Source organism: Astatotilapia calliptera, chromosome 3 (assembly GCF_900246225.1).
Source record: "Astatotilapia calliptera chromosome 3, fAstCal1.2, whole genome shotgun sequence".
NCBI lineage: Eukaryota > Metazoa > Chordata > Actinopteri > Cichliformes > Cichlidae > Astatotilapia > Astatotilapia calliptera.
In genome coordinates, this window is record NC_039304.1 from 16,449,839 (window position 1) to 16,467,387 (window position 17,549).

The following is a 17,549-nucleotide window of genomic DNA, read 5'->3' on the forward strand; positions in this document are numbered from 1 at the left end:
TTTTACACTACATTCATTCACCCATTCACACACTGGTGATGGCAAGCTTCCACAGCTGCCCTGGGGCGCACTGACCGAGGCGAGGTTGCCGAACACTGGCGCCACCAGGCCCTCTGACCACCACCAGTAGGCAACGGGTGAAGTGTCTTGCCCAAAGACACGACGACCAAGACTGTCCGAGCCAAGGCTCGAACCGGCAACCTTCTGATTACAAGACGAACTGTCAACTCTTGAGCCACGATTGGCTGTAAACTGTAAACGGATCGCAGTTACACGTTACTTTTAATGCGTTACTGCCGATCTCTGCATATGACGCATCTCTGCAGTCTCCTGATGTTGACACAGCTCTGAATACTGTAAAATAGACCCTGTGCACGAGAAAATGTTAACTTCCTGGTTTGAGACCGGATGTGGGGTTGTACATTTCTGGTAGCTTTACTTTGCGGTCAATCGCTACTGCGAAGATATACTCCAAAATCATGTCCAAAACTCGAAAACGGAAAGATCGCGTTAAGTTACAAAGAGCAGAAGGTGGGAACACTCACCGCTGTTGTGTCACAAAAAATCTAATGATCAATTTTGACGTTTAAAGAGTTCAGATCGATCAGTTGTTTACATCACTCAACACAAGCAGAACTGCATTACTGCAGCAGAAGACACATCGTCCACATTCAGAAGCACATCAATGTATACTGACTGGTCTTATGATTTAAACAGGCCAATGCTCAGCATTCAAACTACAGGTGAAGAATAGTCAAACCAGATGTTTCCCCGTTATGTCGATATGTGTTAACAAACCATGAAAAAAAGCCCCACAAAAAATGAATGATTGCTGGTAACGGTTTCTATACATTAGTATTTAAGAAGGATATGTTGTGACTTACCTTCAAAATTACAGTGGCCCCTCGCTATAACATGGTTCACCTGTCACCTCGCTGGTTCGCAGATTTTTTAGTGCAAGTTCGCATGCTTTTTTTTTTTTACATCACACTGTGTCCTGCGTCCTGATCACTGCAGACGATCTCCCCCGTGACGTCTCTCCTTTACAGTACAGAATCGCTGCATCGATCGCTAGCAGTGTGACTCTGAAGTGCAGTACTGTATGTCCATGTTGTCCACGAAACGTTTTGCACTGTCAAAAAATAAAATTGGCTACTTGATTTCACCTATCGCTGGTTATTTTTAGAAGATAACACCCGCGATAAACGAGGGACCACTGTTTACAGATACTGAGAACTATAACATTTGAATCCCTTTTCTCTTTTGCTCTGAGGCACGGGGAAAAAATATCGACAAGTCGATGAACATCATTTACAGACATATTGGGTAAATGCCCAAGACATCTATAGAAATGTAAATCGCCGCTTGATTCATTCATTTGCTTAACTTGTTTTGGACCGTAAACAGGGCGCGAATAGGACACCGGAAACAAAGCTCCCCACAGGAGTTTCCGCACCGGAAGTAGCATATGCTAACGTGCACATAGTCTATTATGAAGGGAAATAAATATAAAGGGTTTGTCGAAAACAAAGTCTGGACGTGCAGAAAGCTCCAGTTACCTCCAGTTAATGCATGAATGGACAATGATCATTCATCCAGTGGAGTTAACGGGCTGCTGTAAGTGTATCAAACCACTAGATGTCGCTGTTGTGCTGAGTCTGAAGTACAGACTGTACATGCATAAAGTAGCATAGAGAGTTTATACACTGAAGGCTAAAACACAGCAACTCACACTCAGATCTTCTGATGAGGATTAATCCATGGCTTCGAGACTGAATACAGCTAATGAAAGTAGTTATTTGATTAGAGAAATGAGGTCCTGGTTTTTCAAGCTGCCCTTACCCCCCCCCTTACTTTAGCTGTTTAGTGTGGAAGCACATTAGACAGTCATTATGGCAAGGGAGTAGATTTGGCATGGACGGAAGGGACATGTCCCCACCAATATCCAGCGATTATTGAATTGTCATCACCAATAATTTGATCTCTTCGAGTAAAGAAAAACCAAACCGATAGAAATAATTTTTAAAAAAGCGATCTGTCAACGTCTCATTCACCCAGCAGTGCAGAAAGAGTTAAATTGCGTACTGGAGTCCTATATCATGTGACAAATATGGCCAATGTGATTGGCTGTGCCTTTCGGGGAGCTCTAGTTTTAGCAGCGGCAATCCTGTATTGTGAAGACCTGCTAGGAGGAGAGGAGGATGGCAGCAAAAAGAACCTGGATATAATAAAGTATTTTTCAAAGAAACCTGTAAGTGACTTAAAGTCAAGTTCACTCATAAAATGTGTCTATCATAATAACGTTACAGGCTATGCAAGGTAATACATGCCAACCCTCCCGTTTTTTCTTGGACAATCCCGAATTTCAGTGTCCCTCTCTTCCTGGGTTGCAAAATATACTTTTAAAATTTTTTCAGGCGAGAATGTAGCTGTGCAAACTTCAAATATCTGAGCCGGGAAGAACAGCAACCTCCCGGCACATCGTTTTAGGCTTTGGCCCACATCAGTCTAAAATTGTATGTAACCATGAATAACGCGTTACCATGTCCACCAGGAGAGACTGGACAGTATACATGTAAAACAAATATGCCAGCAGTTCATCTCAGTTAATGAGAGGAGAAGGCATGTGTTTGGCTCCTTCACATAGTGGACATCGAGTTGTTGTGTGGGACACCAGTAGTCCATGTCTGTTGCTGTAACAGTAGTTCATGTTTAGAGTAAAACATCCCAGCTCACTGACTTGATCGGGGCAATAGTGCCTAAAATGTTAATTTAATTAACATAATTTTGCTGAGAGATCTTTTACTTTGTTGTAATCTTAGATGAGTAGTTTTATGGACAAAAACCACCAGGTCATTCAGTGTTCCCTTAGTGCTAATGTATCAGAGATGTTATTGTATAAATGAAGTAATGTTGTTAAGTCCTTAAAGTCATATTCTTTTATTGTCATGACTGTATTTGAAGCTATTTTTATTTTTGTATGATATCTGATTTATATGGAATATGGTTGAAGTAAACTAAAGTATAAAATACTTAGTCATTTGTTTAATAGTAACTTAACATTATATAATCCACATATAAAACTATGAATTGTAATTTTAAATGGTTTAAAAGCATGTAGAATAGCATGTAGGCAAGTATATTTCTCCTTTTTTTTAAATTTTTTTTATCAAGAAGCAAAAACGAAAAGGAAAAAAAGAAACAGGGCAGGTGTTTGGTGGTGGAATCATCCGCCCCCAACAATACCAAAACCAAATCTACGCCCTTGCATTATGGGATGTCATTTCACGGCTATTGAAAAACCAGGACAAAGTTTCAACAGGTGAAAAGTGGAGACGACAAAAAAAACAAAACGACTGAAACTGGGAAAATGAAGTAAATTCTTTATTATGTAAGCACACATAAAACAGCGGTACAGAGTCATTTTCTTCTTCCGTTTAATTTGAGTTGGAGCACTGGAGGAATCGATGGTGCTGAACTGGTCAATGACGATAATCGCTGACTGCATCATCCCAAGTAGTTTTGTAATGAACCGCTGATCTGTACCATAAGTCATCCTTGCGGGGGTTGTCGGAACTGTATGCGCAGTCGCACTAAGGACAGATGTGATCAGAGGCATGCCCCGTAACGCGTATAGAGCAGTCTGTCGCGGCAGGAATAAGTTGTACAAAGTCCATGTAAGTTACGATAATACTTTGATAAGTATGATAAGTGTGTTTCTAATGTAAGGTATGTTGCTGCGTTTGTATTGTGAGCTATCTGAAAACCCTTTTATTCTTTATTTACGTTACTTACATCCATGTGCTATTTTTTAGCTAGACATGTGTGTCATGCAAGCTAGCAGCACCCCATGAGAAACGGGCCGAAGTGTTTAAGTGTTTACCGGAGTTTTGCACCCTTGGCAAGCGGACTGAGGTATGTGATGAGAGATGATCTGTTGTTATATTTTATTTAACTGAACTGTGTAATCCCTTGATGCTGTTTGAAGTAACCCCTTTTGTTTTATTTAATCTGTGACTGTATATCTCAGAATTACTTGTTTGAACTTGCCTGAATTAACTTAAGCTCATTGTTATAGTTCAAAGGGTACTGTACGGGTATCAATTTTTTCTTATTTTATAGTTTTCACGGTGCTCAACGTCCAGAGAATGAGCCGTGTGTGGTGAGGAAATAAATGGCTGCACCCGTTAGAGACTCTTCTGTCGTTCTTGATGCCAAGGGCTGCTACAGTGAAAACTCATCGCTGCCTTGCAGCCATCTACACTCATCTTATTCTTTCGTCGAACTGTGAGTAAAGGAGTGTATCGCATCATCTAGAGACTACTGGATCAGTAAAGGACTCAAAATAAGGACATTATAAATACAATGTCATGCACACCTTCATCTTGTAAGCTGTGTGAGCAAATGATCTTCAACATGGCAGTCTAAAGTAATGCAAGAAAGAAAGACCTCTTCTGTATTTAACACAGTAGCATGTAAAGTTGTGATGCTGAATATCCCACATTTCTTGCATCAGAATGTCTAAGACTGAATCTGGGCTTTATGCTATCAGTTGTACTTCTGTAAAAACTTAAGTGGCAAATTGTCTGATTTGAGGGCATCATCAGTATTATTTGGTTTTGTTGCCAGTCTGTGAGGTTAAAGGTGTAAATATCTAAGTTGAGTGTTAATAAGTTTGAAACCACCACTCAACCCATTTGAGTTAAGATATATACACTTAAAAGGGCAGGTGCAACAAGCCAAAAATAAAATTAATAATAATGTTGTCCCCTGTTGAAGAAATAGACAAATCTACAGAGGCACAAGAGGCCAGGTCCAGCTCCAGAGAGCGAAGACTAACAGAAAAGGGGCAGGAGATGCATGAACAGGAGGCCAAGAAAAATGAAAGGTCATTTAGCAAGGCATATGAGTCCTGGAAGGAGTTAGCAAGAGGAGTTAGAACAAGGCTGAAAGGTTTCTGCTCAAACGAAGACCTTGTTAGAACACAAACGGACATTAAGGCTAAAGAAGCATTAATGCATGAACTGTATGAGCCTATCCGACGTAATCATACTTCTACTCCAGATGTTGTCAAGAAAATGGATGCGTGTGTTGCCCTAACAACAGAAATTTGTGATCTCATTAGTAAACGACTAGAAGATATAGATAAGACTTTTAATGACAGGCTCGAGAAGGAGCGTGTAAGGATGATATTAAGTAAGGAGGAGTATGGATCTGTTTTTGGGAAAACTGAAACAGAAACAGTTATTTCAGAGCATTCAAAGGGCTCAGATTCATACTCTGGAGCCACATCTACGACTTCTAGCAAACGTGTGGATGCCGAAGCTGACCTTGCAGCTAAACTAGAACAGGCGAAGGCAATGCAACGAATACATGAACAGCAAGCCAAGTTGAGTAGCTTAGAGCATGAGTGGAAAATCAAGGAAGCACAAATGATTGCAGAAATGACAGCAAAGCTAGAGGAAGAGAGAACTAAACTGCAACAGCTACAGGCAGAAAATGAGGTAAAAGTAGCAGCAGCCAGAGTGAGAGCTTACAACAACTACGATGGATTGGAAAGCCTTAAGTATGAAGCAGATGACAAATCACAACTTGATAGCCAAATCATTGAATCTCAGAATCCATTGAATCCACAGGCTGAATCATTTCGACCTCAGTGTGCACCACCTGAGATTTTGCAAAGGCAACAGGAGGTCAGCTTAACACAGGAGCTTGCAAGCTTGTTCGTCTCCAACCGTCTGCCTGCACCTGAACCCACAGTGTTCACTGGTAACCCTTTAAAGTTTATAGACTGGAAGATATCCTTTATGGCATTGATTGGCCACAAACCCCTCCCCGCAGGCGAAAAAATGTTGTACTTGAAAAGTTATCTTGCTGGTGAGGCACGGAAGGCGGTCGAAGGATTCTTCTATCGAAACTCAGAAGATGCATATCAGGGTGCCTGGGAGATTCTTCAGGAGAGGTATGGAAGTTCATTTGTCGTCCAAAAGGCTTTCAGGGATAAACTGATGAAATGGCCAAAAATAGCTCCCAATGACCCAGTAGCCCTCAGAGAGTTTTCAGATTTCCTTCAAAGTTGTGCCGAGGCCATCCCTCATGTTAAAGGGCTGGCAATTCTAAATGATTGTGAAGAAAATCATAAACTTCTCAAAAAACTGCCCGAATGGCTGGTACGCAGATGGGGTCGTGTTGTTGTGGATGAACTAGACAGATGTCAAGAATATCCACCATTTGCTCATTTCACCAGATTTCTACAAAGGGAAGCTAGAATAGCCTGCAACCCCATTGCTTCTCCCTTCTTATTAACCACTAAAGTTACAGATGAAAGGCTTCCTAAGAGAACCAAGGCACTCAGCACCAATGCTCAAGCTAAGCACTCTGCAGGTAAACCAAGGACCTTAATTTCAAAGCCAAGACCACCATGCTTCGTCTGCAACGATGAAACACACGGTGTCGCCAAGTGCCCAACCTTTGCCACAAGGCTTCCTGATGAAAAGAGAGCTTTCATTCGTGAAAACCGTCTTTGCTTTGGCTGTTTAAGAAAGGGTCACACTAGTAAAGCATGCAAAAGAAGGCACACATGCACTATATGTGGTCGAAATCATCCAACTTGCTTGCACATAGAGAGAATTGAGGGAGCCAGTGAAATGTTAAACAGTGATTCACCATCTGCAGGAAATGAGGCAAAGGAAGTCCGCAATGTCATGTCACACACATTGACAAGATACTCCTCAGCTACGTCTAGCATTGTTCCAGTTTTTGTGTCATTGGCAGAAGACCCCCACAGTGAGATTCTCACATATGCTCTGCTCGACACACAGAGCGATTCAACTTTCATCTTGGGAGATCTGGTCTCTGCACTAAATGTGAAGACTCAGCCAGTGCAATTAAGGCTCAGTACAATGACAGCAGTAGACACAGTCATAGCTAGCAAAGTGGCTTGTGGATTGCAAGTTCGTGGGCTCCATAGTGAGTCGCATGTTCAGCTACGCCAGGCATATACAAGGGATTTCATCCCAGTCGATAAGTCTCACATTCCTACAAAGGACACCGCACTTCAGTGGCCACATCTGAGGCAACTGGCAAACAAGCTGCAGCCACTTCAAGACTGTGAAGTGGGATTGCTAATTGGCTATGATTGCCCATCAGCACTGGCCCCTCTAGAAGTCATTGTAGGGTCAGAAAACCATCCATTTGCTCAAAGAACCGTGCTTGGCTGGAGCATCATAGGATCAGCAAATCCATATCTTGATAGAAAGGAACATCAAAGCTTTGTACACAGAGTGGCAGTAAAGGAAATGCCATTGCCTCCGGTCAATGATGTGTTGAAGGTCCTAGAAATGGATTTCAGCGAAAGAAACTATCAAGATAAATATGTTTCTCAAGATGATGTTCATTTTGTAAAACTCCTCAGCAGCACAATCACAAAAAGGAAGGATGGACACTATGAGATGCCACTTCCTTTCAAGGGCAGCTCTCCACCTATGCTGCCAAACAACAAGCGACTGGCTGAAGCTCGTTTACAACACCTCAAGAGGAAGTTAAGGTCCAACAGGCAGTACCATGACCATTACACAGCATTCATGGAGGAAACCATCAGCAAAGGTGTTGCAGAACCAGCCCCCCCAGCACATGAGGGAGAGACAATTTGGTACATCCCACATCATGGGGTGTACCATCCTAGGAAACCAGATAAACTTAGGGTGGTCTTCGACTGTTCAGCCAAGTTTCTGGGCATCTCTCTGAATGACACCTTATTGACTGGCCCTGATCTGATAAACTCTCTAGTAGGAGTTCTCTGCCGCTTTAGGAGGGAAGCAGTAGCCATCACCTGCGACATTGAAAAAATGTTCCATCAGTTCTATGTTCCACCCAACATGCGGAACTACCTGAGGTTCCTATGGTGGAAGGGCGGTCAGCTGGAAACAGAACCCCAAGAGTATAGAATGGCGGTGCACCTTTTCGGTGCTGGTTCCTCTCCAGGGTGTGCCAATTTCGGCCTTAAATATCTTGCACAGCAATGCGAAGCCGATTATCCTTCGGCTGCTGCTTTCATTGAAAAGAACTTTTACGTTGATGATGGACTGACTAGCGTCCCATCAGTCACAGAAGCTACAGACCTGATTATCAATGCACAGCAGCTGTGTAAGACTGGAGGTTTACACTTGCACAAATTTAACTCGAACAAGGTGGAGGCGCTATGTGGTGTTGCGCCTTCAGAAAGGGCAGTAACCACCGGACCTCTCAACCTTAGCCTGGATTCAACAGCGGAGGGTCACGTACTTGGCATTCAGTGGTCAATAGAAAGTGACACCTTCAGCTTCAACATTGACAAAAGGGACCAACCCTCAACTCGTCGTGGTATCCTGTCCGCTGTCTCCTCCCTCTACGACCCTCTGGGTCTTGTAGCTCCCTTTATCCTGAGTGGTAAATGTATTCTCCAGGAGCTGTGTCGCATGGGCGTAGGTTGGGATGATCAGCTTCCCGATAGCCTACATGCACGGTGGGAGCAATGGAAAAGGGATCTACACAGGCTAAAGGAAATAGCGATACCCAGATGCTACCATCCTCCAGACTTTGGCAACATAGTGAGGGTGGAACTGCATCACTTTTCAGATGCCAGTAACATAGGTTATGGTGCATGTTCCTACCTCAGATACAAGAATGGAAAGGATGAAGTACACTGTAGCCTTGTGTTAGCCAAAGCAAGAGTCGCACCAACAAAGCTCATGAGCATCCCAAGGCTGGAGCTTTCGGCTGCAGTAATCTCCGCAAGGCTAAGCGTCATGTTAAAAACAGAGCTCGGCATGCAGATTGACGAGGAATTCTTTTGGACTGATTCCCAAGTTGTATTGGCCTACATCAGCAATGAGGCACGGCGATTCCATGTGTTTGTCGCAAATCGTGTTCAGCTAATCCGAGAAACCACAAACCCTGCTCAGTGGCACTATGTGGATACGGCAGAAAACCCAGCTGACCACGCTTCGAGAGGTCTATGTGCAGGGGACATTCTGTCAACGAACTGGTTATCGGGTCCTAAATTTCTATGGAAACCTGAGATACACCCAACACTACATTTTTCACCAGATTTGCTAGTCTGTGACCCTGAAGTTAAATCGGTGAAAACCTTTGCCACCCATGCCAATGAGCAAAATGACATTCTGAACCGTCTAAGCCGCTTTTCCAGCTGGACAACGCTCATCAGAGTAGTTGCAAGAATTAAGAGACTAGGCATGAAGTCAGATCGTGTCAGTAGCATTGTGACGGTAGAGGAAAGGAGAAAAGCTTGTGAACTAGTAATCAGTCTGGTTCAGCGACAAGCCTTTTTGCAAGACATAAAGACACTTCAGAAGGGCAACTCTCTTCCATGCTCTAGCCCCCTAAGTTGTCTTGATCCCATCTTAGATGAAGGACTTCTTCGTGTAGGTGGAAGACTGACAAAGGCAACGCTCAGTCGAGAACTAAAACACCCGGTTATCCTTCCAAAGGAAAGCCACATTACAAGACTAATACTGTCTCATTACCATGCCACCATCTGTCATCAGGGTCGCAGTCAAACCCTAGCAGAACTCAGAGCAAATGGGTTTTGGGTGCTTGGGGGAAGCAAAGCAGTTGCCAAGTTAATACATAAATGTGTGCAATGTCGAAAACTTCGGCGCCCCACCGAGGAGCAACGCATGGCAGAGCTCCCGAAAGAAAGGACTGAAGCCTCCGCTCCTTTCTCGTACTCTGGTATGGATTGCTTTGGTCCATTTTCCATCAAGCGGGGCCGTAAGGAGTACAAAAGGTATGGGCTTATCTTTACATGCCTGTCTTCACGTGCTGTTCATATCGAGATGCTAGAAGACCTATCAACAGATGCATTCATCAATGCCCTTAGATGCTTCATCAGCCTCAGAGGAGCTGTTTGCCAACTCCGCTGTGACCAAGGCACAAACTTTGTAGGAGCCAGAAATGAGTTCAGAGAGGCTCTCAAACAATGTGACATGCAGGCACTGGAGGCTTTCCTGGCAGACAAACAGTGTGAGTTTGTTTTCAATGCTCCTTCTGCAAGTCATGCTGGTGGCATCTGGGAACGCCAAATTAGGACCATTCGTAATGTGCTAAATGCCACTACTGCTCAGTGTGCAGGAAGACTAGACGATGCCTCTCTTAGAACTTTGTTTTATGAGGCCATGGCTATTGTAAATAGCCGCCCCTTGACTGTGGGCAGTATCTGTGACCCAAAGGCACCTGAACCTCTTACTCCGAACCATCTTATACTGATGAAGTCCAAAGTTGCTCTACCACCACCTGGGAAATTTGTGAGAGAAGACTTGTATGCAGCGAAGAGGTGGCGTAGAGTACAATACTTAACTGAGCAGTTCTGGGGTAGGTGGAAAAGAGAATACCTCATGAATGTCTCCACAAGACAGAAGTGGCACAAAACCCGCCGTAATCTAAAAGTGAATGACATTGTTATCATCAAGGAAGATATGTTACCAAGGTGTCAGTGGCAACTGGGGCGTATCGTTGAAACTATCGAAGGCGATGATGGTTTAGTCCGTCGGGTCAAAGTTCAAGTAGGAGTCCAAAGTCAGACCAAGAAACAGGACCGTGCTTTCAAGCCCCCCATCATCGAGCGGCCTATTCAAAAACTGGTGGTTCTTGTTGAAAGAGAATAATAACAACCATGTTATTATCTGAGAGGAACTGACATACTGACATAAACAATGTAACAGTCCAGGTGGCACCTGCTCTATGATGTTTGTACACCTGTATATTGGTTGAAGTGGTCTCATTTTGTTGTTGTTCAAATCATGTATGATTAGCTAGTTTGTAAATCATAGCATGATTGGTGGGAGTGTAATGAACCGCTGATCTGTACCATGGGTCATCCTTGCGGGGGTTGTCGGAACTGTATGCGCAGTCGCACTAAGGACAGATGTGATCAGAGGCATGCCCCGTAACGCGTATAGAGCAGTCTGTCGCGGCAGGAATAAGTTGTACAAAGTCCATGTAAGTTACGATAATACTTTGATAAGTATGATAAGTGTGTTTCTAATGTAAGGTATGTTGCTGCGTTTGTATTGTGAGCTATCTGAAAACCCTTTTATTCTTTATTTACGTTACTTACATCCATGTGCTATTTTTTAGCTAGACATGTGTGTCATGCAAGCTAGCAGCACCCCATGAGAAACGGGCCGAAGTGTTTAAGTGTTTACCGGAGTTTTGCACCCTTGGCAAGCGGACTGAGGTATGTGATGAGAGATGATCTGTTGTTATATTTTATTTAACTGAACTGTGTAATCCCTTGATGCTGTTTGAAGTAACCCCTTTTGTTTTATTTAATCTGTGACTGTATATCTCAGAATTACTTGTTTGAACTTGCCTGAATTAACTTAAGCTCATTGTTATAGTTCAAAGGGTACTGTACGGGTATCAATTTTTTCTTATTTTATAGTTTTCACGGTGCTCAACGTCCAGAGAATGAGCCGTGTGTGGTGAGGAAATAAATGGCTGCACCCGTTAGAGACTCTTCTGTCGTTCTTGATGCCAAGGGCTGCTACAAGTTTGATTGCTGGCGAGGTGCACGTCCGGTTATACAGCGTTTGGTTACGATGCAGATTTCCCGCTGAAGCATATTTGGGTCATTTGCGTTCACCTGTCAGGCCCTGAGAGCAAAGGTGTGATTTCCCGTGTTTGCGTCTCTTTGGATGTCGACGGTTATCACATGATTACCGTGCTGAATGGTCAGAGTGAGAGAATGGAGCGTAATACCGCGCATTACCGAGCCGAGAATGTGTCCACAGGTAAAGACAACTCTGCGGCTCAGGCCGAAGAATGAGGTGAAAACCCGTGAAAGTGGAAAGAGCGCACGGCTACTGCTTTCACCGAATCGACGCAGCTGTAAAGTTGAGTTTGGCATGTTTCTCTCAGAGCACCGAGCCAAGTGATGATGATATCAGGTATTTGGTTATTGGTCGCGGTACGCAGGTCTCCGCTGGTGCTTCCCGGAGCGATGGCCTTACAGCAACCCAGCTGTGGTCAGAGCCGCGCGCTCACACTGACGATGAGTTTCGTAGCACGTTATGATGTGACGCCCGGTGCGATCAGCTGCTCGGGTCGGTCTAAAGCCGCTCACACAAGAGCTTTGTATTTAACTGAAATCAGTTAAATGCTCGTGACGAACGAACGCTTCGCGCAGCTCTGTAGCTCGATGCCAACGGACGCTGGGTGCGGAAATGGTGCGCTCACAGCTCCTGTGTATTACCGCCGGAGATCCTTAACAAGCCGTCGCCACCGCCGTCGTCGTTGTTGTTGTCGCCGCCGCCGCCGTCGTCGCCGCCGCCGCCGCCGCCGCTCAGCTACGCGCGATACCGACAACCACTTGCCGCGGCAATTAGAGACTCCTGCTTCGTTCCAAACGCCGGCAGTCTTGCAGTTCCTCTTTCTCCAGTCGCCGTCCTCTTCCTGATAATGGGCCGTTTCAGTGGTGCTTTTATGACGGTGCATGCCCACCACGATCATGGTTATTTTTGGCTCTGTAACTGTTTGATTGTTTGTTTCTTATTCCTGTGTGATCTGCTGAAAATCAACCCAGTTTGACAAGACAGCGACATTTTACACTCATTTGATACACTTTTATTGTAATATCCCAGCATGCTACACAATACAGGAACCGGTGTGACACCTCCCCTTTTCTTCTAGATCACTTTACAACTGCTAAGAAAACAAAGGACCGTAAGTCCACAGTTGACTTGTAAAATATATTATTTGAATGCTTCTTCTGGTTACTAAAGGTTTATCCAATCATACATTATGTGTTTAACCCTTAGTGGGGTCAAAAATGACCCCACATGTTGTTTTTCTTCAAAATCTTTAAAATGAAAAGTTGTAATATATTCACCTTCCAGGTATTCCTCATAAAACATGTTTGGGACATGAGGCCATTTGCATTTCTTATTTATTTTTTCATTATTTTTTAAAAAAAATGACAGTTTCTGTATCACTACCCTAGGAGATCCATTTTGTTGCTGCTGTTATAAACATGTTGCATCCCCTAACTGTCGGTTTTTAGGGATTTAAATGTGTAACAAATACACCCCCATGACCTGATAACTTTGTGTGGTTGTGAGCACAGCTATAACTGCTTTCATGGGTTCGTGGGTTTCCCTGAACTTTCAGAGGTTTTGTGGGTTTAGTTGGAAGCTTTTTCTTTGTGCTTTGTGAGAAGTTTACATGTGATTAAAATCTAATGATGAGCTTGTTAAGCAGAGTGGTGCTAGATCGGGTATCTTGGTGGAGAACAGTATTGTCTTTACCTGACTGAAACGCACAGCTGAACACAATCTTGGGTCTTTTCTTTACAATATAAAGCAATTATGATCTGTCACTATGATATGTGATAAATACAATTAAAATAAGCTGAATCCAACTTAGAAGTCAAGGGTGAGTTGTCAAAACTTGAAGAGGTGAGTGTTCATGATCCAAAATGCACACTCATTGGAAGGTGAGGTTAAACTGAAAATGAACCATTTATTTGGACGATGAGCAAATGAAAAATGCAAGAATGTAAAGGGGATCCGAAAAAACTAACCAAAACCTATACTAGAAAAAAAACATACTAGAAATATTAGAGAGCTGAGAGTGAGGAGACATGAGGGGATGCTAATTAACACAGAGGAAAGGACTCAAATATTCAGACTTGACATCAAGACAGAAACCTGAGCAAAAAAGATGAATATTTTTTTATTTCAGCAAAAGTTCAGAAAGATTACAATAACTGTGAGCATGTGAAATTACACAAATTTTTCTGGCCAGAGTAAACAAACGTTCTCAATTATATTTTATACCCAACGTGCTGCCAAAGCTAAAAAAATCTTGATTCTACATATTGCACTGAACCACACGAGCACAGGAACTTAGAAATTCTTAAAGTGGCGATGAAAAAGCAGCTTGTGTGTCAGGCTAAATTCTTTGTTTGTGCCTAATAGTGTAGAAGCAGAAATCAACTTTTCATATTTATTGTGTCATCTTAAAATTATACCAAATAACTTTGTCATATTCACCCAACAAACCACCAAAATGGTTACATACTTTCCTCTGACAACTTGAGTGGTGACCATCATTGAGATGGTGAGCTACAGGCCGTTCTGATCTTCACCTCGCGATGCATCTGGCACCAGAAACACATGTAACAGCAAAATGCTTTACACCAGTCATCACAGCACGAGCCCTGCAGGATGGAGAAGAGGAAGAGGAGAAGAGTGAGAGACAAGAATGAAGCACAATCGCACAATTCATAGCAATGGCCCATCCAACTATTCATGAAAACTAAGTACGCAGATGATTTAAATTTTAATTATAATTGAATAATTAAGAGGGAGGGTCAAGGCGCTAACACGTTAATGCTAATGCGCCTTGCACGGGGCAATCCGCATTAACTCGCTAACGCTGACAGGACTAATATATATATTAGTCCTGTCAGCGTTAGCGAGTTAAAACCGCATTAATGTGGCAAATCTCCGTTAGCAAGTAAGCGAGGACCCATTTATGCTGTCTTGTTCCAGGAGCCCACTTCTTATCAGGGTGTCCTGGTTCCTCAACACCTCACACGGCCTTTGTTATAGGTTATCTCTCCTCAGTTTAGTTTTTAGCTAACAATAATAACCTTGACCCTCCCCCACTCCCAGCCTTACATAGATCCCATAGCGCTCTCTGATGGACTTGCGGAGCAAAGACGACACCACACAGCATACATCCAGGACTGGGAGGCAGCAACAACAGCCGTGCTTGTTGGCTGTATCACACTGCATGCAGGGAAAACACCAAAGGCCACAGCAACCTTGACGGAAGAAGAAGAATATGCAGAAACACGTTTACTTCACTTTGAATAAGTTGTCCTTTCATTACTGGCTTGTGCATCCTGTGTTTTATATGCTGACTTCAGCCCCAACTTTAGATCCTCAGATACTCAAGACTCTCTGAATAAAAGTCTGTGGAGAGTGTTAATGCAAAAACCACTACTGTTTATAGAGTTTGCTAGATTAACTTACAAGTGCCCATATCACTGAAGCAATCACAGAGGCCAGTGCTCCAAGTCCCATGGTTTAGATTAGTGGTGGTGACCGTCACTACCTGGGTGGGCTGCTGGTAGACGGCCATTTCTGGAGGAAAGAGGGTAGAAATGGAGACGCATTGAAGGGTTATAGTGGTTGTTGCTTCTGTGTACGGAGAAATCAAATATGAAAAAGATAACAGCTGGTTTGAGATATTACTGTCCATAGTGTGGATATTTTTACATTTCCTTATTAGTGTAAATCACTGCAAAAACCTTTGACACTAAAATTATGAGTATATCTTTTAAAACTCATGAACTCTGTTTATAAACTGCATTCACCTTGATCCAGGGGGACGTCTTGGTGTTCCCCCGGATCAGCTGAAGAAGGTGGGTGGGGAGAGAAAGATCTGGGTATCCTCCATTAGGCTGCTGCCCTGATGACCTGACCCCAGACAAACAGAAGGCGATGGATGGATGCTTGGATGGATGACAAGAAAATCCTAGTGTCACGGTTCTGGGTCATTTTGACCCAGGATTCTGAGTTCTTATGTTTTCGTTTAATTTTGCATTATGGTAGTGATGGGACGTTCTGTATCGAGGCTTCGGAGCGTGTGTCGAGTAATGGAGGGGGCGTTTCCGCGAAGCGCGTATCGAGGCTTGCTTCATTTATGGGAGGAGCTGAAAATGATGACGTCCGAAGCCTCGCTGCCCGGCTGTACCACGTGACTGGTTCATGAAGCGGTTCGAACTTTGCCGCAAATAATCATTTTCCATACTGCCAGCATAAATATACACAGTATACTGCCATCACTACACTATAGGTGTTTTACACACTCCTTTTGTTGTTGACATTTACAGGCTGTGTGCAAAATGCCACACTCTTCAAATTCATGCCAGCTATTATTTTTACGTCCAGTAGGTGTCCTGCTAGAGCAAATGAAGCTTCATGAAGCTTCGCGTTGGGGTGAACCAATTGGATGAAAAGCTTCAGTGCTTCATGGGGCTTCATCTGCCCATCACTACATTATGGATTGTTTTCTGATTCTCTTGTTGTGCTTTGTTGATTATTATTATAAATCTATGTTTCACTTTATTCTGGTTTAAGGTTTAGTTCTGTGCTTAGCCTTTGCCCGTGTGTTCCCTCTGTGTAAAGTCCGTGTTTCTTAGTCTGCGTCTTTGTGAATTGTTTCCCGTTTTATTTTGAAGGGTTATGTCTTATGTCAGCGTTACCTAGCGTCCCTCCCCCTTTCTCATTAGGTCTCATTCCTCCCAGCTGTATTCCCCTCCTGTCTCTAATTCCTTGATGACTTCCTCAGTGTATTTAAGCCCTATGTTTCTTTGTGTCAGTGTTGTGTCGTACCCTCAGATTGGCCTGTGTGTTTCTGTTCTCAGCGTTCATGGTTCAGTTTAAGTTTTGTTCCGTTTTGTGACTTTGCCTGCAATAAAGCAGTGGACTTTGGATTCCGCCTCCACGAATCTGCATATTGGGTCCTTTATCCTGCCTGCCTGCAGACAGCCTTGACACCTAGATTGAATTGCATTTAACTAACTTGTATCCAAAAAATATATGGAAACATGAAAAGTTTTAGCTAGCTTCCAGCTGTCTCATCGTTGTTTATTTCTTCAGCAGACTTTACATGTGTCTATAGCATCCCTAAAAGGTTGATGTATTTCAGTAACACAGGGGCTAACATGTTTGCCAGGTCCTCTGGGCTGTAACAAGGATCTAGGATTTTTACATCAGGCTACAAGATGTCTGATGTAAAAAATGTTGCCAAACCAAAAATGTTATTATTAACATCACTGGAATATTGTTGTGATGGCCAAACCCGTGGCCACACTCTAAAGTCGGTAACTTTTGTATTTTCATTCTTCATTTTGAACATAGTAATACATTTTAGTTGCCAATAACTTCATTGATTGGTTTGGATACATTTGTTCTATTTGTAAGCGCGCACATTTAGTTTACTTATGTATTCATACTACTTAATTTCTTTGCTTTCTGACTAACTTTTGTCTTTTTATTTCTTACCTGCCATCATCCCTGGGCATTGCTGGACAAAAAATGGTAACCAGGGTTTGAAACCATTAAATACAAAGGAAGATAATTGGACCACACCACCACTTCCTGCTGAAGGGGGGAATGTGTGTTTTCTTTACTTTAAAAACAAAGTATTTGTATTTAATTAAATATTTGAGTTTAGGGTTTAATGGGGGTTTTGATTTTCTTCTTTAGTGTTTAGTTTATTAACAAACCAGATTGTACTGCATCGTTTGTGATTTATGATTGTGTTTTGTTTGTTACCCCTCATGTGTCACAATGGTCTGATCAGCCATTATATATATCCTTGTATGTCATTTCATGTTTAGGTCAATTATGTATGTTTGGGCAGTCATTTGGTTTGTTAAGGTTGCAGTCGTTTCCTGAGTTCAGTTTTGTTTCTTTGACCTCTTTTATGAGCTCAACATTTATTAGTCTTGTAAATATAATTTTTGGGGGTTAAAT

The 17,549-nt window shown here is 42.9% G+C and overlaps 2 protein-coding genes across 2 annotated transcripts; one reads left to right on the forward strand and one right to left on the reverse strand.

Annotated features, from left to right (window-relative positions):
* Positions 1-4,285: 4,285 nt before the first annotated feature.
* On the forward strand, positions 4,286-10,857 carry LOC113018728 (uncharacterized). The gene has a single exon (XM_026162054.1). It carries the CDS (start codon positions 4,761-4,763, stop codon positions 10,662-10,664), a length of 5,904 nt encoding a protein of 1,967 aa, XP_026017839.1. The 5' UTR covers positions 4,286-4,760; the 3' UTR covers positions 10,665-10,857.
* A 3,186-nt stretch (positions 10,858-14,043) lies between these two features.
* On the reverse strand, positions 14,044-15,454 carry LOC113012399 (placenta-specific gene 8 protein-like). Its single transcript, XM_026152574.1, has 4 exons — positions 15,383-15,454; positions 15,039-15,149; positions 14,682-14,827; positions 14,044-14,218 (listed from the first exon to the last, which is right to left on the reverse strand). Exons 2-4 carry the CDS (start codon positions 15,145-15,147, stop codon positions 14,108-14,110), a joined length of 366 nt encoding a protein of 121 aa, XP_026008359.1. The 5' UTR covers positions 15,148-15,149; positions 15,383-15,454; the 3' UTR covers positions 14,044-14,107.
* Positions 15,455-17,549: the final 2,095 nt, after the last annotated feature.